At 38.2% G+C, this 25,000-nt stretch overlaps 1 protein-coding gene across 1 annotated transcript in view; it reads left to right on the top strand.

Moving 5' to 3' along the window:
• The window catches only part of WDR70 (WD repeat domain 70), a 294,191-nt gene that overhangs the window by 67,123 nt on the left and 202,068 nt on the right, over positions 1–25,000 (top strand). Inside the window, exon 8 of the mRNA XM_015067612.3 lies at positions 13,357–13,510. Within this exon, the coding sequence (XP_014923098.3) occupies positions 13,357–13,510 (154 nt within the window). The remainder of the gene's footprint in view (positions 1–13,356; positions 13,511–25,000) is intronic.

Here is a 25,000-nt window from a genome sequence, read left to right as displayed (position 1 = left end):
TGAGACAGAGGAGAGAGACAGAGCATGAACAGGGGAGGGTCAGAGAGAGGGAGACACAGAATCCAAAACAGGCTCCAGGCTCTGAGCTGTCAGCACAGAGCCCCACGCGGGGCTCAAACTCACGGACCGTGAGATCATGACCTGAGCCGAAGTCGGCCGCTTAACTGACGGAGCCACCCAGGCGCCCCATGATTGCCTGTATTTTTAAAAAACATTCATTATTGAACTATGGTTGACGTACAATGTTGTATTAGTTTCAGATGTACAACACAGTGATTTGATAATTCTATACATCACTCAGTGCTCACTGTGGTGGGTGTAGTCACTGTCATCATGTAATGTTGTTGTAACGTTATTGACTATATTCCCTGTGCTATACCGTTTTCATCTCTGTGACTTAATTTATTTTATAATTGGATCTGTTCAAATCTTCACCTATTTCACATACCCTTTCTGGCAACTGTGAGTTCTCTGTATTTAAGAGTCTGTTTGTTTTGTTTTTTTACATTCCACATATAAGTGAAATCATATAGTACTTGTCTTTCTCTGACTGACTTATTTCCTTTAGCATAATACCCTCTATGGCTATTCACATTATTGTAAATAGCACAATTTCAATTTTTAAATGACTGAATAATATTCCATTTTATATATACACACACACAAATACATACACACATACACATACATATACAAACACACAGACAGACAGACAGACAGACACCACCTCTTCTTAATCATTCATCTATTGTTGGATAGTTGGGTTGGTTCTATATCTTGGCTGTTGTAAATAATGCTGTGAACAAAGGGTTGTATATATCTTCTTGAATTTTGTTTTTGTTTTCTGTTTTGTTTTGAGTAGTGTTTTTGTTTTCTTTGGGTAAATACCCAGTATTTAAATTACTGTATTCTATAGTATTTCAATTTTTAGTTTATTGAGGAACCTCCATACTGGTTTTCCACAGTGGTTGCAACAATTTATGTTTCCACCAACAAAGCATGAAGGTTCCCTTTTCTCTACAGCCTAAAACTTGTTATTTTCTTGTGTTTTTTGATGTTAGCCCATTCTGACAGGGGTGAGGTGATAGCTCATTGTGGTCTTGATTTGCATTTCCCTGATGATAAGTGATGTTGAGCATCATTTCATGTGTCTCTTGGCCATCTGTATGTCTTCTTTGGAGAAATCCTTAATCAGATTGTTTGTTTTTATGGTGTTGAGTTATATAAATTCTTTACATATTTTGGATATTAACCCCTCATTGGATATGTCATTTGTAAATCTCTTCTCTCATTCAGTAGGTTGCCTCTTTGTTTTGTTGGCTGTTTTTTTTGCTATACAAAAGCTTTTTATTTTGGCATAGCCCCAATAGTTTATTTTTCCTTTTGTTTTTCTTTTTTCTTTTTAAAAAAAATTTTTTTTTTTCAATGTTTATTTATTTTTGGGACAGAGAGAGACAGAGCATGAACGGGGGAGGGGCAGAGAGAGAGGGAGACACAGAATCGGAAACAGGCTCCAGGCTCTGAGCCATCAGCCCAGAGCCCGACGCGGGGCTCGAACTCCCGGACTGTGAGATCATGACCTGGCTGAAGTCGGATGCTTAACCGACTGCGCCACCCAGGCGCCCCTCTTTTTTCTTTTTTAAAAGCTCACTTACTTATTTTGAGGGAGTGAGAGTGTGTGCAAGAGGGGGAGGGGCCAAAAGAGAGGGAGAGAGAATCCCAACTAGGGTCCATTCTGTCAGCATGGAGCCTGATGTGGGGCTCAGTCCCATGAACTGTGAGATTGTGACCTGAGCTAAAATCAAGAGTTGGACACTTAACTGACTTAGCCACCCAGGTACCCCTCTTTTTGTTTTTTCTTGCCTGAAGAGACATACCTATAAATATGTTGCTAAGGCAGATATCCAATAGATTGCTCCCTAAATTTTTTTCTAGAAGTTGTATGGTTTCATGTTTCACATTAGGTCTTTAATCTATTTTGAGTTAATTTGTGTATAGTCTAAGAAAGTGGTCCAGTTTCATGCTTTTGGCTATGGCTGTCCAGTTTTCACAACACCATTTATTGAAAAGACTTTTCACCCATTGTATATTCTTGCCTCCTCGGTCAAAGATTAATTGACCATATAATCCTGGGTTTATTTTTGTGCTGTCTTTGCTGTTTGATTGATCTGTCTCTTTTTTGTGCCAGTACCATACTGTTTTGATTACTACAGCTTTGAAATCTTGAAATCTGGGATTATGATACTTCCATCTTGTTCTTCTTTCTCAAGATTACTTTAAAGATAGTCTGTTTTTGATATAAAAAAAATAAAAAGGAAACTCAATGGGACATATAGAATGCGGTCAAAGGAAATGAATTAACAGATAATAGCAGAAGAAATATAACTGGCCAATAAACATGAAAATGGATACTCAACTTCACTAATGATAAAAGAAGGGAAAATTAAACTGCTAGTAAGGTACTACTTGTCACCTCGAAGACTGGCAAAGGAGGAAAAATCCATATTGTCCAATGTGGGGAGAAGGCAAAGATAGGATATCATTTACTAAACTTGTTCCCCCACAGAACAATTCGGTAATATCAGATGAAAAGTGTGAGTTCTGATGCAGGATTTGGAGAAAAAAGCCCTTATATGCATTGTACCTATCCACCATTCCCTGGGTACTATGCTCCTTACTCCTCCTGCCTCTACAGTTTCTTTTACAGTCCTTCCCTGAGGGTTCGCCTAAAGCTTACACCTCCCTTCGAAGTCTGCATCAGTCTCTTTACTCTTTCCCCCACTATTCCTGCTGAATCCCTGTCACACCTTCCTGACGCATTTTGACTAAAACCCAAATGTCTTGGCATGGTTTATAATGGTCCTTGTGTTCTGGCCACTGCCTATTTCTTCCCTTTCCCTATTATGCCCTAGCAGAATGGCTGAGAGATTTTGACACTGTATGTACTTTGTTTTCTGCTTAGAATGCTCTTTCCTACTGTTACCTGCTCCGCCCTCACAAACATGTAGCTCCTTACGCTTAGGTCTCCACCCAAACGTTGCTTTTCCAGAGAGGCTCTCTAATAAAGTTGGGCCCTCTCATATGTGCTCCCTTAACACCTTTTTATTCAGTGTGAAATCTTGAGGTTGTTCTGCTACTCAAATTAAGACTTGAGTTATTTTTAGCATCAACATTGTCATAAAGGAAACTATTGGGAATAACCAGAACAAAGACTGAGCTTTTGCTAGTCATTCTCATCGGTTGGCTATATATTTTTTTTTTTTTTAGTTTTTTTTAATGTTTTTTTTTTTTTTTTTTTTTTTTTTTAATTTTTGAGACAGAGAGAGACAGAGCGTGAGCAGGGGAGGGGCAGAGGGAGAGGGAGACACAGATCTGAAGCAGGCTCCTGGCTCCCAGCTGTCAGCACAGAGCCTGACGCGGGGCTTGAATTTATGGACTATGAGATCATGACCCGAGCTGAAGTCAGACGCCCAACTGACTGAGCCATGCAGGGTGCCCCTTGGTTGGCTATTTTTGATCATGTTTCTCTGATCTTCACAAGACATGAAAACATATTGTTTATATATTTTGGTTCATTGCCTTTGGCTTTTTGTTTGTTGGTTTGTTTTGGATTGACTATCCTATCTTAACATGGAATTTGACTGTGAAATCTAATAAAGTCATGAAGCTATTAATCTATACTTGATTGAGTGATAGAGTAATTTTATCACATTTCTAATTAAGAATATGTGTTTTAATGGAAGGGAAGGGTTATAGATTAACTTTAGTAAAACTGTATATATATGTATAAATATATATATATATATATATATATATATATATAGTATATTAACTTTATAGTAGTTATATAGTAGATTAACTTTAGTAAAACTCCCTGTCTGTCTCTCTTTCCATATATATATACATATGTATATACATCTCCCTGTATATATATATATGGTCCTGGATAGAATTTTTTCTGGCTTTACTTTTGTTTGACAGATGAAGTATTTTGTAATATTACTACTACCTTTCTAACCTTTGGTATGTTTAAGCTGGTTAGTGATATATTCTTAATTTTGCATTGGAAATCTATTTTTTTTAAATATAATTTATTGTCAACTTGGCTAACATACAGTGTATATACAGTGTGCTCTTGGTTTTGGGGGTAGATTCCCGTGATTCACTGCTTACACACAATACCCAGTGCTCACTCATCCCAACAAGTGCCCTCCTCAATGCCCATCAAACATTTCCCCCTCTCTGGAAATCTATTCTTAAATTTAAAGCTAAAATATTGAAGTAGCTGAAGATTTATTTTGGCATGGAATAAATTAGTATTTTCTGATATTCTCATATGGAAAATTTTGATGGTTCTGCTTTCGGTCTCTTGCTTTCTTGCCCTGTTCCCAGCACTAGATAATATATATTGATACCTGGAAGATGGCATGCAAACCTGAAACTGTATTTTCTGTAATTATTATTGAATTTCATTTCCAAGAATATAGTAGTCACATTTGACCTAAGATTTGGGTTTTTGAGTGGGTGTAGAAATCAGAAAAGATGTAAGAACATTTCTCATGAGTATTTTGGTTAGTAGATAATTAAAACCTGTGACTAGCTTGACTTGTAATGAATTTGAAATACTCAATGTATTCAATTCGAATGTATTCATTATAGTTGGCTACCAAGATTTTATACCTGTCAGATAATCTTAAAGAGACCTTAGAAGTTAAGAAATAATAATAATGGCAACTATTCATTTCATATACTGTGTCAGGGTGTCTTTAAGTATAGTATTTTTAATCCTCACCCTAATCCTGCCTTATTTTTCCTGTTTATTTTTTTAAATAATTTTTAAAAACGTTTATTTATTTTTGAGAGAGAGAGAGAGAGAGCGCACGCATGTGAGCAGGGGAGGGGCAGAGAGAGGGGGACAGAGAATCTGAAGCAGGTTTGTGCTGACAGTAGGGAGCCCCACATGGGGCCCGAACTCAGGAACTGTGAGATCATGACCTGAGGTGAAGTCAGACGCTCAATGGACTGAGCCACCCAGGTGCCCCTCTCCTGTTTTTTTTTCAGTGGAAGAAACCAGGACTCAGCAAACTGAGCACATGAACTCTGTCTCAGGAGCACCTCTGCATGGTTTGCCAACTAGTTGCATCAATTAGTTTTCCAAAAGATGGGGAGACTGAGCCTAGTGAGGCTGGAGGGCTTGTTCATCATCACATAGCTACTTAGCAGCAGAATGAGGACTTGGATCCCTGGCCTCCTGACTCACATTCCGGTGCACTTTTCACTACATCAGGACACGTTGGCTCCTGAGCCCCAAGTGACAGCCCCAGACAGCTGTGTTTATCTGTCTTGCATGTCCCAGCTTGTTTTGCTAGCCGAGCAAAAACTACTTAAAAGGATCCTCAATCTTCACCTTCCCATTCCCCTCCACTTACACTCTTATACTCCCACTTGCCCCATGAATAACTTCACAGAAAGAATTGTGCAATGTCACTAAGCCTTCCTCTGGTGTCAGAGTTACTCCCTGAGAGAACATTCACTTCCTCATGACTCCAGTTTACTGTCAGATTGGCTTTCCCTCTTTTCTCTTTGATCGGAATCTTAGTTGTTTAGGCAGGAATTTGAGGAGCAGATGTTATACCCCTTGAAGAAGCCCTTTAATTCTCCTTAGTACTGTGTCTAATGACTCTTAATCCTGTCCTTTTAACTCTGTGGCTGGCAGAATTAAGAGCGAAGTGGGACAGGAATGGTGAGCTTGATGCTTAACTTTTCATTTTAATGTTGACAAAGAGAGCACATGGAACAGTGACACAGAGGGAAAACATTAAGTTTGCCTCTACAGCTAAAATGAGGTGAATGTTAGTGTGGGATCGTTGAGATTGTGTATTTCCCTCCAAATATAAATAGAGCAATTTCATAGAGCACATAGCCAGAGAAATAGAGCCACTATTTTTACTACCTTATCATCTTAAATTTTGCTCTGGTTTTTAGATTGTTACTTGTAAAGAGCAATAAGAATGATTCACCAGAAAAAACAAAGTGATCTCACGTAGTACTCGATCTTTCATGGTTAGTGGAGAAAATCAACTTCTCCAAAGTGAGAGTACTGTTAACAAGGATATACCCTATGAACTACTTTGTTTTAGCAGTCTGAACTATCTAATTATGAAGTCTGATCTGTTTGTTTATACACATATGTGTATAAATATATATATGTGTATAAATACATATATATTATATATATTACACACATACATAATTGTATACATTGGCTGTTTAGTTCAGTTTGTTTATATATGCATTTGTATACATACAAATTTATATACAAATACAAATGTATATATGAACAAACTGGACTAAACAGCCAGTAATTTTTCTCAGTTTCTAACCAATCACTTGACATTTAGTATATCAATTAGCATCTGATTAGTAGAAATCACACAGCAATTTAAAAAGGGAAAGCTTATTATAAAGATTACTAACTGTAACAGAGGATTGGAGAAATGAGGGATTGGCTAGAAGTAAAGAGTACTCTAGAGAAGAATAGCAAATAAAAAGAGCATCTATTACCCCTAGGGTAGAGATAGAGCATTCAAAGTTGATGCCTCCAGGACTGAGATCCAGACATTTGAGAGGATAAGGCTTTGGTTCATTGAATGATAAAGAAGTTGCTGGAGCGCCTGGGTGGCTCAGTTCCGTTGGGTGACTGACTTCATTCACTCAGGTCATGATCTCCCAGTTCCTGAGTTTGAGACCCGAGTTGGGCTCTGTGCCGACAGCTCAGAGCTTGGAGCCTGCTTTGGATTCTGTGTCTCCCTCTGTCTCTGCCCCTCCCCTGCTCATGTTCTATCTCTCAAATAAATAAACATTAAAAAAAAAAGAAAAGAAAAGAAAAGAAACTTCCTTTAAAAAAAAAAAAAAGAAAAAGAAGTTGTGACAGCAGAACTTTTCAAAACCTAACTGGACTCACTGCTATAGCTGGGGTTGGGGGTGGGGGTGCAGGAGGGAAGGGGCTGGGTGTTGCTGACCACCAGGTACTTCAGCAGCCTGGTGGAGACCAGCTGCACAAGCTGCGGGAGCCAGATGCTAGGGAAGCCACCTGAGGTGCTGGAGCCCACCAGGAGCAGCACACTAGACCCAGCGAGGAAAGCCTCTTCCACCTGCAATGTCTCTGTAGTACCCTCTACGTCAAAACCTCAGGCCGATGGGCAAAGGAAAAATAGTTAGAGGGCCCACATTTATTTTTGCAGAGCAGGCACTGAAGGATGAATTTGGACCTAAGAGGCAATAAATGGACAACTGGCACATCTGGTGATGAAATATATAGTTTGATATCTTATTATTATTGGTGCCTCCTTCTGGAGTAAACATTTAAATTTGGGACCCTGCTCAGAATTTTGCTAAGGACTTCATTCCTTCCCAGCATTTTCAGAAGCATGTGATAGGCCAGAGAAGCTTTTCTTTTTAGGAAGGAAGTACCTGGGCAATAGCACCATATTTGCTTTTCTTTTTCTTTTTTTCTTTTTTTTTTTTTAACGTTTATTTATTTTTGAGACAGAGAGAGAGCATGAAGGGGGGAGGGTCAGAGAGAGAGGGAGACACAGAATCTGAAACAGGCTCTAGGCTCTGAGCGGTCAGCACAGAGCCCGACGCGGGGCTCGAACTCACGGACCATGAGATCATGACTTGAGCCGAAGTCGGACGCTTAACCGACTGAGCCACCCAGGCGCCCCCATATTTGCTTTTCTAAGTTTCTTTCTCATGAGCATCTGGTGTGGGAGCTTCAGTTTCTCCTCTACCTTAATTCACACTGTGAAATTTCTCACACTGTCACACAGTCTAACCTCAGAGCACACTCGGACCTTGTTTGAATTATCTTTGCATTGGAATTAACTTTGAATCAGTGTATTAAGAATGGCTCTTTTAAGAATAAATATTTAAAAAACTATCAGCTAGAATTTCAGCATTTTAGGAGAAATGGTCAGTATAATTTTTGAGCACCAGTTTCTAGTTAGTGGTAGCTGTACAAAAGAGCAGTTTCATTGGTAAATATCTGATTTGGATTTAGTAACTAGCCAGGAAGAATAATTCCCTTTTTTTTTTTAAAGATTTATTTAAGTCACCTCTATACCCAATGTGGGGCTCGAACTCATTACCCTGAGATCGAGTTGCATGCTTTTCTGACTGAGCCAGCCAGGCACCCCAGGAAGAATAATTTTTTTGAAGATTAGCCTGACACATTTAAATTTTGATTTTTTTTGTGTGTCTATATTCTGTTTCTAAAAGACAGAATTATCGTAAGTTAATAGTTTTTTTTCCTGAAATATCCATTTATTTCTCAGTCTTGAAATTACAGACTTAAAAGTAAATCTAAATAAGACTAAATTGCCTACATTTTTGTTAAAATTGTCTTATCGTTGAGATTTATTTTGTTTTGAGATTGGCCTGTTAGAATAAATCAAAGAATTTGACTGTTTTTTTTTTTTTTTTTTTTTTTTGCCAAGAGAGTTATATTCATAAAAGAAGTTATGTGGACAGCTTTAAAAAAACCATGTTCAATTTTATTTTTGATAGAGAAGTTTTATATTTGGGACTTTACTAAGTTGGTTCTCCAGCAGAATTCTTTGTGGGTTTGTGTATTAATATCTATTTAAAGTGTTTAATTATTTGTTGGCCATTCATATTTATTTGGTGATTTCTTTTTTGAGAGAATGATAACCTGTGATAGCATTCCTTTAAGATCGCTCTGATGTGATCCATCTCTGAAGAATGTTGTAGATGGTTTTTTAGCATGGGGAATAAGAAATTTTTACCTGACGAATTTACTTATTAGTCATTTCTAAATTTGTAACTGGAAATTAGTTACACTGACTTTTTTAGTACTTGTACTATTATCATCCAAATAGACTTTAATAGATTTCACTAGGGTTTGTGTGTGTGCATGTGTGTGTTTATTTATTTTGAGAGGGAGAGAGAAAGATAGAGCACAAGCAGGGGAGGGAGAGAGAAAGAGGGAGACAGAGAATCCCAAGCATGCTCTGCATCACCAGTGCAGAGCCCGACATGGGACTTGAACCCATGAACTGAGACCATGACCTGAGCTGAAATCAAGAGTTGGATGCCAACTGACTGAACTACCAAGCACCCCAGATTTTCTTTCTTTCTTTCTTTAAAATTTTTACTTATTTTTGAGAGAGAAAGAGTGTGAGTAGGAGAGGGATAGAGAGAGAGGAAGACAGAATCTGAAGCAGGCCCCAGGCTCTGAGCTGTCAGCACAGAGCAGGATGTAGAGCTCAAACCCACGAACTGCAAGATCATGACCTGAGCCGAAGTTGGATGCTTAACCAACTGAGCCCCCCAGGTCCCCCCCAGATTTTCTTTTTTTTAAAGGCCGTTTTACTTTGTATTTCATTTTTCATCTGTTTTATGAGCCAATAAGAATCTTCTGTTTTTCTTAAGTTCAGACTGTTTTATATTTATTTCATATTTTAACAGCTGCACTGTTCATATGTAGCTATTTAAATTTAAATTAAATAAAATTAAAAATTAAGTTCCTTAGTTGCACTAGCCATATTTGTAGTGCTCGATAGAAACATGTGGCTAGTGGTTATGACAATGGACAACACAGACATAGAGCATTTCTACCATTGCAGAAAGTTCTGTTGGGAAGTGTTGGTCTTATGAAGAATGGTGACAGTCTCATACATTGCAGTTGTTGATGTGACATCTTCCTTTGTCTCTGAAGGTAGATTTTTTTCATTTCACAGTCCCAATGATACACTTGGTATTGTTAGCCTTTTAAATTTTAGTCATTTGGTACGTGTATAGTGGTATCTGTAGTTTTACTTTGAGTTTCCTGATGAAAACATGTTTGGAAAAAAAGTGTTTTTAAGGTTTTACTTTTGTCTTTGACGTTCAACACTTTTGCTGTGATGTGCCTGGGTGTGGTTTTTTTTGCTACCCTATTGGGGTTTATAGTACTTACTGAATCTCTGGGTTAGTGTCTTACCATTTTTCCAAAATTTTGACGGTCACCTCTTCACATGTTGCTTCTCTCTCTTTCCATTCTACAAATCTAATGTGAGGCTTTTTCACCATATCTCATGTTTCCCTTATGTTTTCTCTTGCATTTTCCATTTTTTCTCACTATGCTTCAGTCTAAAAATAATCGTTTAGCCAGTAATTCTCACCTGTTAAATCCACCCATTAGTTCTAAATTTCAGTTATTGTAGTTTTCATTCTAAAATGTGTACGTATTTCTTTTTTTGTGATTTTCAAATCTGTGTATATATTATCTATCTTGTCATTTAATTTTTTTTTTTAATTTTTTTTTTCAATGTTTATTTTTTTTGGGACAGAGAGAGACAGAGCATGAATGGGGGAGGGGCAGAGAGAGAGGGAGACACAGAATCGGAAACGGCTCCAGGCTCTGAGCCATCAGCCCAGAGCCCGACGCAGGGCTCGAACTCAAGGACCGCGAGATCGTGACCTGGCTGAAGTCGGACGCTTAACCGACTGTGCCACCCAGGCGCCCCTAATTTCTTAATTATAGTTGTTTTAAATTCCATGACTCATAAGTTCAATATCTGGTATTCCCAATTTCTGTGAACTTGGGTAAAAAATTGTTTCTTTTCATTAACCACTAACTGATTTTTATCATTTCCTTTAATTATGAAAGTGGGCAACAAAGGCACAGGTGTACCTACAAATTTCAGTGCTTTCTTACTATATTATCATTACTACAGGTACATTGAAATATGTATTATTTATGCTCATCATTACTTTGAAATTACACTAGATCTGCCTCTAGGCATAGTGTCTTGATACGTTAGTACGGAGACTCACATATTATGTCACAAATTAAAAAAATATTTTAATATTTATTCCTTTATAGCTGGTTTCCACTATATGCCTAATGTAGTTTTTTAAAGATGTTTAAAAAACATAGGAAGAAGGAGCCCACAGACTTCAGAGTGCAAAATGGTCCAGGCACAAAAAAATGGTTCTGTATAGTGTAGGTCAGATTGTGTCCTTGCTCCACTCAAAGCACTCTGGTCGGTTTCTTCTGATTTCGCTCAGAGAGAACAAAAGCCAAGGCCCTTTCAGGGGCTTACATGGCCCTCTGTGATCTGCACATCCCCACCTGCTGCATTCTGACCTCTCCAACTCCTGTTTGTTTTGCTCAGTCTGCTCCAGGTTACATTGGGCAAATGCCAGAACACTCTTGCTGCAGGTCATTTCTGATAGAAGTTGCTTCTTCTTAGAACACTCTTCCTCAAAATATTGTCACAGCCTACTCCCTCACTTCGTAGCCCACTCGGTCACTTACTTCCTGACCATTCTACTTAAAATATTTATTCCTGTCCCCTTGGTACACATTTTCAGACCTCCCCACTCTATTTTTTCCCATATACTTATTACACAGTTTTTCATATTCCATACTTTCCATTAGCTTAGTACTGATTTTGGGAGTGGGGCTCATCATAGACTTCAGTTACTGAGAGGTTGGACCTTTGGCAATAATAGGTCTATTTTGGAGAGTTACCATTGGTCCCGTGCCTAACTTCTGTCCCTTCTTCCACTGCCTATTGCATTAACAGTGGCGTGGATGATGACAAAAGCTACCTAATGTCAACTGAACTGGCCAACTCATTTTGCGTTGTTTATTGCCTCTTTCGAAGTTGATGTCCTTTGGGATTAACATGTTATACAAAGAGCTTCGTATTTGGTGTCCACTTTTGTGGGTGTGTCTACATGCATCTTCCCCACGTCTCCTTATCTCCATCTCTTGATCTTTCCTAGGGTTTGTCATCTTCTGGAGACAAACCCTACTTCTGGTTTCTCACCAGTGTACTTGATTTTTTGCTCACCGGATTCAATTAGCATGATGTCATCTAGATCATGGACCAACATGAATTTCTTCACGTTGTCCAGATGGTCCAGGTCCCTTCTGAGTATGTTAAGACAAAGGGCCAGAAAAGTAATGTAGCCCTGGCTCGAGCATGCACACGTGTGCTCTTTTTGGTCACCTGTGAACGTCAACTGCTTTGGGTCCCTCTTCCTAATAGCGGTAGAAAAAGACGCTTTACCAAATCGTTCACTTACCTGACAGGGACAATAACCCTGTCTTTATAGGCTGCCAGAGAGGCCCTTTGGCTTTCACACTATAGTTTTTAATTGGTGATTTAGTCAGCCTCAGCCTTTCGTTGTCTTTGTTCACCGTACTGACTACCCAGGTAATAGGGATCCAGTTCTGCAGTTGTTTCAGTTATTCCTTTTCCCGTACCTCTCAGATGCCTGAAGTAGCCCACCAGCCAGTGTCTCTCCCTTCACGGTGAATTTGTGGCAGTTGCAGTTGCACTGTTGCAGCACGGCGGGGACTCTGTGCCACCTGCAACAGGGTCCTCACTGCTAGCCAGTCAGTGACGAATACCCCTCCAGGATCTCATTTTGGAATTGACTTCATAGGGCCGTTTCTGGTGGCAACTCTCTCAGGTCAGGTTCCCCAGAAACATACCTTGAAACTTCGGGATTTGCATGCAGAAGGTTGGTTGAGGAGTGCTCGTGGTGGGATCAGCCCCTGTGAGAGAAGGTGCAAGGGAAGCACGCTTAGGAAGGTGCAGGAATTGTGGCATCATGGAGTGGCAGAAGCAGCCACAGCTGATCCCACAGGGAAACTGAAGCTGGTATAATTCTTCCGACATATCCCAGACTGAAGCAGAGAGCTGGGCCATTTTACTGCACATTGGTATTGAACGTGGGCTACTTTGGAATGGTAACATAGTCTGAAGCTAGGGGAATGAGTAGAGCGGTGAGAATGGAAGGGATGCCATAGTACCAGAGGAATAAAGGAGATGAAACCTTGTTCTAACGCCTTAGCTGTGAAGGGGAAAGAGGGGCGACAATCAGTAGCTGTTCCTGAGGACACTGGAAGGGATGGGATGCAGAATACAGGTATTAGATTTGCCTTGGGCAGGAAGAGGTTTACATCCACCATTGTAATCAAAGAGGCGGAGGAAGAGAGGTGTTCAGATGCAGATAAGTAAGTTTATAACACTAGTGGGAGGAAGTTGAGGCAGTTGTTTGTTTCTTTTGGCAAAGAGCCAGACAAATCAACAGCTGAAAGAGGGGAGAGTTGGTTGGTGAGTAGAGATTTTAACAGATTGCTGTGGTGAGTGGGAGGAGAGCGCTAAGAGGATAGCCACTGGTGTTGAGGACCCATTCGAAGTTGATGATCTTGCTTTTGAAGAATTATCAATTTGTGTAGTTGTGCAACTTTCTTCTGGCAGTGCCTAATGTAGTGGAAGTATAAATATTATGCCCAGTGTCTTACACACCTGTTTTCTTTTTTCTTTTACAAAGCCATCAGATCAAGTCATTGCAGTATAGTAACACGGGAGACATGATTCTTGTTGTATCTGGAAGCTCTCAGGCTAAAGTGATTGACAGAGATGGTTTTGAAGTAATGGAATGTATAAAGGGAGACCAGTATATTGTGGACATGGCGAACACCAAGGTAAGCATTAAACAATATTTTAGTGAATTTACTTAATTTGGCACACATTTGTTAACAACTTGTTTGAGTTGCTATAATTCATCCTAAAAATAAGTGTCTTGTTTTAAATACTGTATTGTTTCTCACAATTCTGTGGATTGATGAGGAAGTTCTTATGCTTCATATAGTGTCAGCCGGGGCACTAGGATGGTTTTAAGGTTCAAAATGCATCATTCACATGGTTTATGGTTGGTGCTCTACCCCATGGTATCTGTCCTGCTCCCAGCACTCCCCACTTCCCGACTATGTGCATATGCATGCGTGCGTGCCCTCTCTCTCTCTCTCTGTCTCTCCCACTTTCTCTTTCCACATGTCTAGTTTGGGCTTTTTTCACAGTGTGGTGGACTTAGTGGGGTTTGACTTCTTGCTTGATGACTGGGTTCCATGAAGGATGGATATGGAAACTGGATTTTATAAGGTCTGGCTTCAAGTTTTACGTAGCATCATAGCGCCAGTGCAAATTTGAGGAGAGGGGAGATAGATTCTACCATTTGGTGGTTGAATGACAAGATCACATTATAAAAGATCATGTGGGCGGGGAGATATGGATGTAGCCATCTTTATAAACAACATAGCACAAACTTACTATGTACTAGGGCTTAGGACAAGAATGAAAGAGTCTCATCAACCTTTTAAATAAAGATTTTTAGTGAGATAATATTTTAAAATTACACTAAATACCGATTAACTATAGCAGCATAAATCCTATCAAACTTAATGGCTTATTTATAATTGCTGACATATCTTTGGGATGGCTGGGCTTGGCTCCAAGCTCCAGTTAGTGCTAGGTCTCTTCCATGTGTCTCTGTTCCCGCTTGTACTAGCAAACTGCCTGAGGGCATGTTTTTCTCACGGTGATGGCAGAAACAGAAGAGGGAAACCCCAAATCTGGAAGCACATTTGAAGTCTTTGCTCATATGTCCACGGACATTCCATTGGCCAGAGCAAATCACATGACTGTGGGTAAGATCGGTACAGTGGAGAAATATGCTCAGGTCTTTAGTGAGAGGAACTGCAGTATCACATGCCAAAGCTGGAGGATGCAGGAGGGGTGATGGATTGGGAACAATAATGCAAGTTACCACAGATACATTACAGTGTCAGTGGATATAATTGATGCAGAAGTTTGAGCCTCAATTTTAATTTTGATTTTTACTCTTTCTTTCCCTGTCTTAGTACCTTCTTCTAAAACACTAATCATGGTTTGTAACTAAATCAAAATCTTATATGAGATTTGATTGTCTTAAGAAAATACAGTGGGTCCCGATTATTTGTTGTTCCTGTATTTGCAAGCTCACCTATTTGCTAAAAATTTTTTGTAACCCCAAAATCAGTACACAGTGCTTTTATGGTCATTTGCAGACGTGCATATGTACAGAGTGGCAAAAAAGAATTTGAAAAAGCTGATGCTCTTTTTTCTTGTTTCAGCTCATGTTGTAATCAAGTATCCTTTCTGTGATCTATGTAGTGTTGCGTTTTTCTTATTTGGGCAATTTTTGTTGGTGATTTTGCTGTTTATAATGGCCCCCAAGTGGAGTGCTGAAGTGCTGTAGCATTGTCTGGTGTTCCTAAGTGTAAGAAGTCCATGGTGTGCCCTTGAGAGAATACATATGTTAGATAAGCTTCATTCAGGCACGACTTACAGTGCTGTTGGCTATGAGTTCAATGTTTGTGAATCAGGAATATATATTATTATATGGTTGTCCTTAAACAAAAACGTAAATAAAGTTATGTATTGATTGCTTGATGAAAATGTGACCAGAGGCTTACAGGAACCCAACCCTGTATTTGATAATTCAGTGTTTACAGAACTTTATAGACCATAACTACTACAAATAAGGAGATTTGACTGTAATCTACTTTACATGCCCTGGTTGACCTATTGGAATAAATAAATATACTATGTTTCAAATTGCCTTCTATTGAACCCCAGTGAAGTGCCTCTCAACCCTAATGAGGATCCCAGCCTCATGCATATTTTTAGTTACTTTTTTTTTTTTTTAAGTTTATTTTAGTTTTGAAAGAGAGAGACAGTACAAGTAGGGGAGGGGCAGAGAGAGAGGGAGACAGAGAATCCCAAGCAGACTTCGAGCTGCCAGCCCAGAGCCTGACATGGGGCTCGAACACACGAGATCGAGAGATCAGGACTTGAGCTGAAGCCAAGAGTCGGTTTCAGCTTAATGGACTGACCCACCCAGATGTCCCTTGACTAATTGTATTAAGTACCCAGTATATGTTAGATGATTCAAACAGAATTCAAATATAATTTAAGCATACAATTATATTGCAATGGTGGCTTCAGTAGTTTCTTTTTTTTCATGTATTCCACTAGAATTTCTCATTCGTCTCTCCTTAAATTCAGTGTCCCTAGAATTCCACCAAAGATGATGTTGTGAGAGTGAGGGTGGTAAGGAAAGAAAGCAGATAGGGATGTAGGTCCCTGTCCATATCTTAAACTCAGTTAGTTCTGCTTTTATCTGCTTTATTTGAAGCTTTTGGGAATCCAGAACTTTAAAAAACTGGTTTGTGGAAATGAAACCTTAGAAAACTCCTATTTATTCTCTTTTTAGCTTGTATTTACCATAGACAATAGTTCTTAAAAAGTATGAGGAAGAAAAGTTTTTGCCAGTCTCTAAGCTCTTCTTAATTGTTTCAGCCATTCAGGGATTTCTTACATTATAAAAAGACTAAGACTTTGTGGATTTAAGTTTTAGCTAACAAAATTTCAAGAAGAAAGGAATCTGTTTAGTTCTCTTGCTGGCTGTTTCTGCAGTCTCAGACTTATAGTGCATATAATAAGATGATTAAGAAAGTAGGACAAGGATGGGTAACAAATCTATGTAGAAACACAAAAAAATTAAAATTAAAATATTAAGTTATCAGAGTTACCTTTTACCTCCTTGGTTAAGTTTATTCGTAAGTGTTTAATTATTTTTAGTGCTATTGTAAATGGGATTGATTTCTTTATTTCTTTTTCAGGAAGTTCTTTGTTAGTGTATGGAAGCACTGTTTGTTTTTTTTTTTTTTAATGTTTTATTTATTTTTGAGGGAGAGAGAGACAGAGTATGAATGGGGGAAGAGCAGAGAGAGAGGGAGACACAGAATCCAAAGCAGGTTCCAGGCTCTGAGCTGTCAGCACAGAGCCTGATGCAGGGCTGGAACTCACAAACTGTGAGATTATGACCTGAGCTGAAGTCAGACGCTTAACTGAGCCACCTCGGCGCCCCGCACTGTTGACTTTTTTAATGTTAATTTTGTGTCCTGCAACTTTACTGAATTCATTGATTAGATCTAAGAATTTTTTTTGTTGAGTTTTTAAGATTTTCTGTATTTAGCAATAGAAATAGAGACCATTTTACCTCTTACTTTCCAATTTTGATATATTTTCTTTTCTTACCTGATTTCTCTAGTTATGACTTCCAGTACTGTCTTGAGTAAGAGTGATGAGAGTGGACACCCTTGTCTCTTGTTCCTGATCTTAGATGAAGAGCTTTTAACCTTTCACCATTGAGTATGGTGTTAGCTGTCAGCTCGTCATGTATGGCCTTTATTATGTTGCGATTGGTTCCTTCTATGTCTAATTGCAAACTATATATCTGATAAGGGTTAATGTCCAAAATATGTGAAGAGTCATACAGCTCAACAGCAAAAGCAAAAGAAAATGAACCCAATTAAAAAGTGAGCAAAGGACCTGGATAAACATTTTCTGAGGAAGATGTACTAAAGACCAACAAGTACACGAAAAGATGCTCAACATGACTTGTCATTAGGGAAATGCAAATTAAAACCACAGTGAAATATCACCTCGTGCCTGTTAGAATGGCCATTATCAAAAAGACAGGAGATAACAAATGCTGGTATGGATGTAGAGAAAAGAGAACCCTTGTGCAGTATTGGTGAGATTGTAAATTGGAGTAGCCACTGTGGAAAACAGTATGGAAGATCCTCAAAAAAAGTTAAAAATAGAACTACCATATGATCCAGCAATTCCTCTTCTGGGAATATATCCAAAGGAAATGAAAAGATGAATTTTAAAAGATATCTGCACCTCCATGTTCATAGCAGCATTGTTTGCAGCAACCAATACATGGAAACAACCTAAGTGTCCATGGATGGATAAACGGATAAAGAAGTTGTGGTATAACACACACACACACACACACACACACACACACACACACACACACTCATATATGGGGTGGAATATTATTCAGCCATAAAAGATGAGGAAATGCTACCATTTGCAACAACATGGATGGAACTTCAAGGCATTATGCTAAATGAAATAAGCCAGACAGAGAAAGACAAATACTATATGATCTCACTTATATGTGGAATCTAACAAACAAACAATTCCCTGCCCGACCAAAAACCGCAGACTCACAGAAAAGGACATCAGACATGTGGTTACCAGAGGCTGAAGGTGGGGGATGAGGGAATTGGAGAAGGGTAGTCAAAAGGTACAAATTCCTAGTTATAAGGTACATAAATAGTAGGGGTATAATAATGTACAATGTTATGACTATAATACTGTATGATATACAGGAAAGTTGTTATGGAAGTAAATCCTAAGAGTTCTCGTCACAAGAGTTTTTTTTGTTTTTTTTTTTACTTTTTTCTTTTTTATATTGTATCTATATGAGATGAGGGATGTTAGCTGAACCTATTGTGATAATCATTTCATAATACATGTAAATCATATTATCATGCTATATGCCTTAAACTTATACAGTGATGTATATCAATTATTTCTCAATAAAACTGGGAAAAAATTTTAGTTACCAATGTGCAAAAATCTCTATATATTGTAACCATGTACTATAACTTCTCCCACTTTGCCGAATATCTCCGTTTTGATTTCAAAATCATGGTTAATATTTACTCTTTCCATTTCCTAGAAGCAGATGTAATTAATTGACTATTTACTTGTCTAGGAAATGTTACTGGTATCTTAATTGCAGTCTTTGGCTTGAGTAATGGGTTTTGGAAATGCAAGAATTATTATTTGAAAGTAGTAGATTTCATAGGACACTTTTTTTCCTTAACTTTTTAACCTCTTTTCTGATTCCAAGAGTAATTAGTAACTTGTGGCTTTACTGGAAATTGCAGTGAATGGGACATTAAAGGAAACAATTAAATATATCTGATCTGTTGTGATTAAAATATTATGTACTTTAAATATAAACAGGCCTTTCTAATTATATTGTTAAATTTGTATCTCTAATCTTTACATCACTGTGTGTGTATGTGTGTGTATTTTTAAGTATAGTCACAGTGGTAAAGAAATGCTTTTTTCTGTTGTATACTACAACACAGTGCATTACAGGAAGAATAATTACATTTACATCTTGGAAAAATAAAGTTTATTGGGTTTCTAACAGTAATTCCTGTCAATAATAGAAAATTTGGAAAAGAAAAAATTACTCATAATTCTACTACCCAAATATAATCACTTAGAACATTTTGGTTTCTGTATTCTGTATTTTCCTTATGCATCTGAAAAACATTTTTTTCTGATGATAGCAGAACCTTTACATCAGTTATTGCTTGGAGTCACCTTTTGCATGTTCTGCCATCTTGGAGTTATGTTGTGAGTGCCGCAGGGGCTGCAGTAAGGTGCAAGGAGAGGCCTGGGGATGGGGGTGAGGGGCAGGGGGGTTCTCACTTCAGCCAGAGGAGTTCCAGTTTTGTCTGTTTTATGTGTTCAAGTTTTTCATAAGATATACTTTGTAAATCGGGTCCTGCTGTGTGTGTGTGTGTGTGTGTGTGTGTGTGTGTGTGTGTGTGTGTGTGTTTTAAACATGAAGAACGTTGGTCTGGAGTTCATGGGATTATTGATTATTGTACGTGGGGAAAATGGGATCTTACTTCTTTAGGTTCAGGCGAGCAGTGTTAAATCCAAAAGAAATCCAGCTGAGTAAATTTGTCGCTCCCATTGTTTTTCTTCAATGATTTGTGACTTGGGCAGCATCTCTTCTAGCAAGTCTAAAGAAGTTATGAGATGTACAAAATGGAATGTTTTCAAAGGCAGAGAGAGGGTGGGACAAGAAACTTATAAATAGGAAAAAAAGGATTATTTCCAGCAAGGTTATACCTTCCTTTTGGGGGAACTAACGGGTCTATTAGTTGGATAACCTCACTGGTGTTGATCAGGAAATTCCAGACTTTCTGGTTAAGATTACATTCTTGGGAGAGTTTGAAACAGTACTTAGGTTAGGTATTAAGTTTCTTTTTGGTGCCATGGGTTTAACATAAGTGATTCCATTTTGCGCCTGTTGTCTCTCTCTTTTAAAAAAAAATTTTTTTTAATGTTTATTCATTTTTTGAGAGACAGAGACAGAACGTGAATGGGGTAGGGGCAGAGAGAGAGGGAGACACAGAATCCCAGGCAAGCTCCAGGCTCTGAACTCATAGCAGCACAGAGCCCAAGGTGGGGCTCGAACTCACGGACTGTAAGATCATGACCTGAGCCAAAATCGGACACTTAACCAACTGAGCCACCCAGGCGCCCCTGTTGTCTCTTTTTTAACATTAAGAAAGTAGGACAAGGATAAGGAGGAATCAACCTTTAAACTATTCAAAAGCATACTTTAAAATCTTAATTATATTGTCATCTAAAACTCATTTATTCTAAACCAGAATTTTGGTACGTTACTTCCAATCAGAAAGTGTTTTCCTCTCTTACTTTGAAGTCTCACACACACACTTTGCCTGAGACTCAAATGGGGCTGTTTGGCCTAGATCCCACAAATGTGTGACTATTAAATTTCTAGCCCTCACTGAGAAGTATTCCTGTACATCAAAACTCTATAACAAATCATTATTAAGTTAAATTAAAAGGTGTTTTCATAGATGATAATAAATGAATGCCTGTGATTATCTTAGAGTTTCACTTATTAAACTTCCTTTTGTCAGTTCATCTAGAGTTGATATTGTTAAGTGCATTTCCTTTGGATTGTCTTCAACCCTTTTCTCTTCAACATCAAAACAATTCTGTTACATTTCTTTCTTAATTACATGACTAACGTGGTAGAGGATAGGTTCAGGGACCCTAGAATGCTTGGATCTTTAATTGGGCAATTTCTCCTTGAATATCCTTTAATTATGGAAATTAGAAGCTTTATAAATAATTACAGGAAAAACATGTTTTTAAATATTTATTTATATTTGAATAGTACATGTAGTTATTCTGATCTCCAGCCACTCCAAAAATTTGCTGTTATTATTTGGAGATGAAACATTTTAGTCATATCCTTTTAATGGGAAATACTGTTTCCTAAGAAGTAAAACATTTTAAACTGTGAATCCTAGGTATATTTTTGTTTCTGTAAGCAGTTTTAACTGATGGTTTTAACCACAAATATAAACTCCCCCAAAGTGCAGTGATTTGAAGCACATTGTGTTTCTTTCCAATTTCTGAATATTTCCAGACCTTTTTATCTAATAGAAACTCCCTAACACTGGTTTCTGTCCTTTTGACATATCCCCATCACTTTTGGGGTACTTTGTTACATTCTGGCACAACAAAATGTTCCTGGCTCATCTCGTACTTTTCCTGCTCTAATGTTACCCATTTCTCTATTGATCCATGGCTCCTTTTAATAGGGAATTCTGTTTACAAATCTAGATCCTGGCACTGCGTATGTTCACTGATGCTGGGGCACCATTGCTTCTAGACTATTTCAGGAGAGAGAGCTGGCATGGGAGATAAACCAAATAACCAAAAAAACCCACCCCTATATACATATATATATACACACACACATATATATATATTTACATATATACATGTATATATTTATATTACATATAATATAAAAATATAAAAATATAAAATATATTATAAATATATAAATATATAAAATATATATTATATACATATAAATATATAATCATGAATTCACACTGATCTATGAAGTAATTCTAATCTAACTTCGCAGCCTTTCCCCATTCTATATTTGTATTTCACTTCTTCAACAGTGAGAAGTTTGGCTTCTAATATCATCACTATAGTAATTCATTTGTTCATTGCTACCACACATAGAAAGTAGTTTCAGAATTGCTACACTCATAGTCATGGTTGTAGACAGAATTCTAAGATGGCCCCCAAGATTCCTGCTCCTCCTCTCGAGTATGGTTGTGAACTATGAGCAGGACCCAACACTCCTATGGTTAGATTATATTGAATGGCATAGTTGAGAAAGGAGGATTATCTTCAGTGGATCCTGTCTAATCCGGTGGGCCCTTAAAGGGATTGGGCTATTCCTGACAAAAGAAATTTGAGGTGTGGGAGGGATTTGACTTGAGGGAGAGTCTCTGTTGCTGGCTTTGAAGATGTAAGCAGACTTACATGAGTAAGTTGGAGATATAGCTAAGGTGATTTCTGAGCAAAGTGTTGAAGGTACTGCCTGCTTTCTTCTTGCTGCTTATAGTAATATATGAGAGAATAAAGTTAAATGGAAAGAAGTTTTATTACAGAGGTACCAGGACTAGATGATTTAGTTTGTTTTGAGCCTATCCAGATGGTAAATAATGTTAAAATGAAGAAATTGCTTCTGAAAGTATGGTACAGAGAAGGAACCAAGGGTGTATATATAACCTTTTGCTCAAACCTCAGAAAGATCATAGGGTCAGATTACTTAGTTATACTAAAGGCTTTTTCAAGAAATTAATGTGGGCCTCACAGATTTTCTTAACCAAACCAGGCGACCCCTAGGAAGCTTAAGGATATTACTCTTTAGCCATTTCAAAGGAGTTATAGATAAAGAGGGGATTATTTTGCAAACATTTGCAGGCATGACTTTTGTCTAATTTAGATTCAACATGAGAAGGATTCTCATTTGCTGGCTTTGAAGGTGGAGTAATTCATGTGGCAAGGAAGGCACACAGCTTCTAGATACTGAGAGCAGTCCCCAGCTGACAGCAAGGAAATGGGCATCTCAGTCCTGCAATTACAAGGAACTTGGATTTTGCCAGCAACCTAATGAGCTTGGAAGCAGATTCTTGCCCAGAGCTTCCAGAGAGGAATGCAGCCCTATCACCATCCTGATTTCAGTCTGTGAGACCCTAAGCAAAGAATTCAGCTACGTTGCGATGGACTTCTGACCTCCAAAACTGTTAGGGGCTTAAACCACCTCCAATTTATTAGTTTAGTTTGGTGATTTCTTACACAGCATATGTAACTAATACAGTCCTGCAAAAACCAAACATACCAGGTAATAATGCAAGTACATGAGAAGGTGGTAGTGGTTGCGATCATGCATAAGAGCAGGCAGGAGTTGGCTTTCAGTGAGAGGAGGGAATATATTTACACTGGGAATGGAGGGGTTGTGGAGGGCTCATACCCACAGTTGTTTGTAGGCTGTGGGTCTTAGGTAGGAAACTACTGGCAGGGTCATTAATTTTGTGTTGGGAGTTGTTGTGATGAAGCCTTCAGTACAATAGTAAAGACTTCAAATAGCTATTGAGGGTTGTGAGAAAAAAATGCCTAGAAGAAATGTGGGACATTAAGGGCTATAGAATGTAGATTTGCAGAGACAGTCATTCTGTGTATTTGTATGATACTCCTGAATCTTATTTGGGAGGCTGGATGTTTGAATGGAATACAATGATGGGGGAGGAGGGAGTTATTCCGGAATAAAGATTGTTCATTGTAGGTAAAGCAAGAGGACTCTCAGGTGTATGCCTAAGGAGTGGTTGATATTGAAAAAAAAAAAAAAAAAAGTTGAACTGGAAGATAGAAAGTTATGTGACCAGTAAATGGAATATCTAGAGCCTAGCACATAACAGCTAAAAAACATTTGTTAAAACAATAAATATTGGAAACTCATAGTTTCAGAAAAGGAACTATCTGTGGTAATGGCAGAATTAGCCATAGTTGGGGCTGTTGAAAAGTGTTAGAAGAGGTCATTGGAGTTAAGTAGATCAAAGAAGACTGAAGTTATGTCTTGAATATGTTCAAATGGATTTTAAAATTGCTCAGGAACTAGAAAGACTTGAACTTGAGTCTTTGAGTAAAGAAGAAAATGACTAAGAGGATGGATGGAATATAACTGGGGTCAGCAAACTATAGCCATGGGCCAAATCCAGCCTGCACCCCGTTTTTGTAAATAAAAGTTTTATTGGAAACAGCTATGCCTGTTCATTTACTATTTACTATTGTCTGTGCCTGCTTTTGTGCTACAGTGGTAGAGTTAAATAGTTGCAGCAGAGACCATGTGGCCCACAAAACTTAAAATACTCATTATCTGGTCCTTTACAGAAAAGGTCTGCCAACTCCTGCACTAAAGCTGTAAATGTTTTCTGCAGCAAAATATATGCACACAGATTTTTGCTGACAGTTTTAGGAACTTTGGTGATTCCTAAAACAGCCTATGAATGGACTCTGGTGAAGAACTTTTGGATCGAAGTTCACACTATATTCTTGGCTGCATTTCTTTTCATCATGTGAGTTGCCTGTTAGCTCACCATGAGAAAGACATGGGTGCTTTCATTTTGGTGGGTCACAGAGCCTCACCTCATTCAGTGACTACAGATGGCACTGCATCATGGCAACTGTTTTACAGTTTTTTTATGTGGTAGCCATAAGAGTATGTGCAGAATAGTATAAATCAGCACCCCACCCCTATCCCCACCCCCGCCGATTGTCCCCCATCTGCGTGTGTGTGTGTTTAGAGGAAACCAATATTGATCATGGTTCAGTAATGTCCTCTTTTCAGGGAAAGCATAACATATTTATGAGAAAAAATGGATGGTTAATTCTTCTAGGCTATTTCCAGTTAAGTCTGTTAAATGAAGGGATTTTTTTCAGGAGTGTCTATGTTTAGATACAGGAAAAAAGAGAGAAAAACTAGTTTATTTGATGAAAAACTGTTTTTGTCACTGGCTGTTCTTTAATAGGTGTCACTTTAAAATTTTTTCCGCTAATGTTAGCCATAGTACTGAATCTGTTTAGATCCATTTAAGAATCCTTAGTTGAACTTGATTTTTGTTATGACTAATTTTGGTCACTGTTTTAACACAAGGGTACTTAACATTCCCATTGCCTTTGTCATGCTCCTATCTTTACAAACAAGAAACAACATTCATAGTCTTTTAGATGTTTTACAGTTTAAGCTATTATTTGTGTTTGTATTCTGGATACTCAACAGCTAAGGTGACCTCATGTGCTTTTACCTTAATATCTTCTGTAATAGAGATCATTTTTTTTTGGTCCTCTTAAAAAATATCCTTTATATTACAAGATGCTATTTTAACTTTAATCAACAAATGTCAGTAAAAGACCTGTTTTCTGGGGCCTGCCATTAAGACCTGCATGGTGTTGGTGAGTTGTTGGGTTGCTGTTCAAAGTATAGGAAGTGATGTTCTAAGCACTGGACCGAGCAGCATCTCTCTGTAGAATCCCTGAGTCTGGGTGTGGGAGAGGAAAATGGTAAAGTAGGAACTGGCTGG

This window comes from Acinonyx jubatus, chromosome A1 (assembly GCF_027475565.1).
Source record: "Acinonyx jubatus isolate Ajub_Pintada_27869175 chromosome A1, VMU_Ajub_asm_v1.0, whole genome shotgun sequence".
Lineage (NCBI taxonomy): Eukaryota > Metazoa > Chordata > Mammalia > Carnivora > Felidae > Acinonyx > Acinonyx jubatus.
This window is presented reverse-complemented; position numbering and strand designations above follow the sequence as displayed.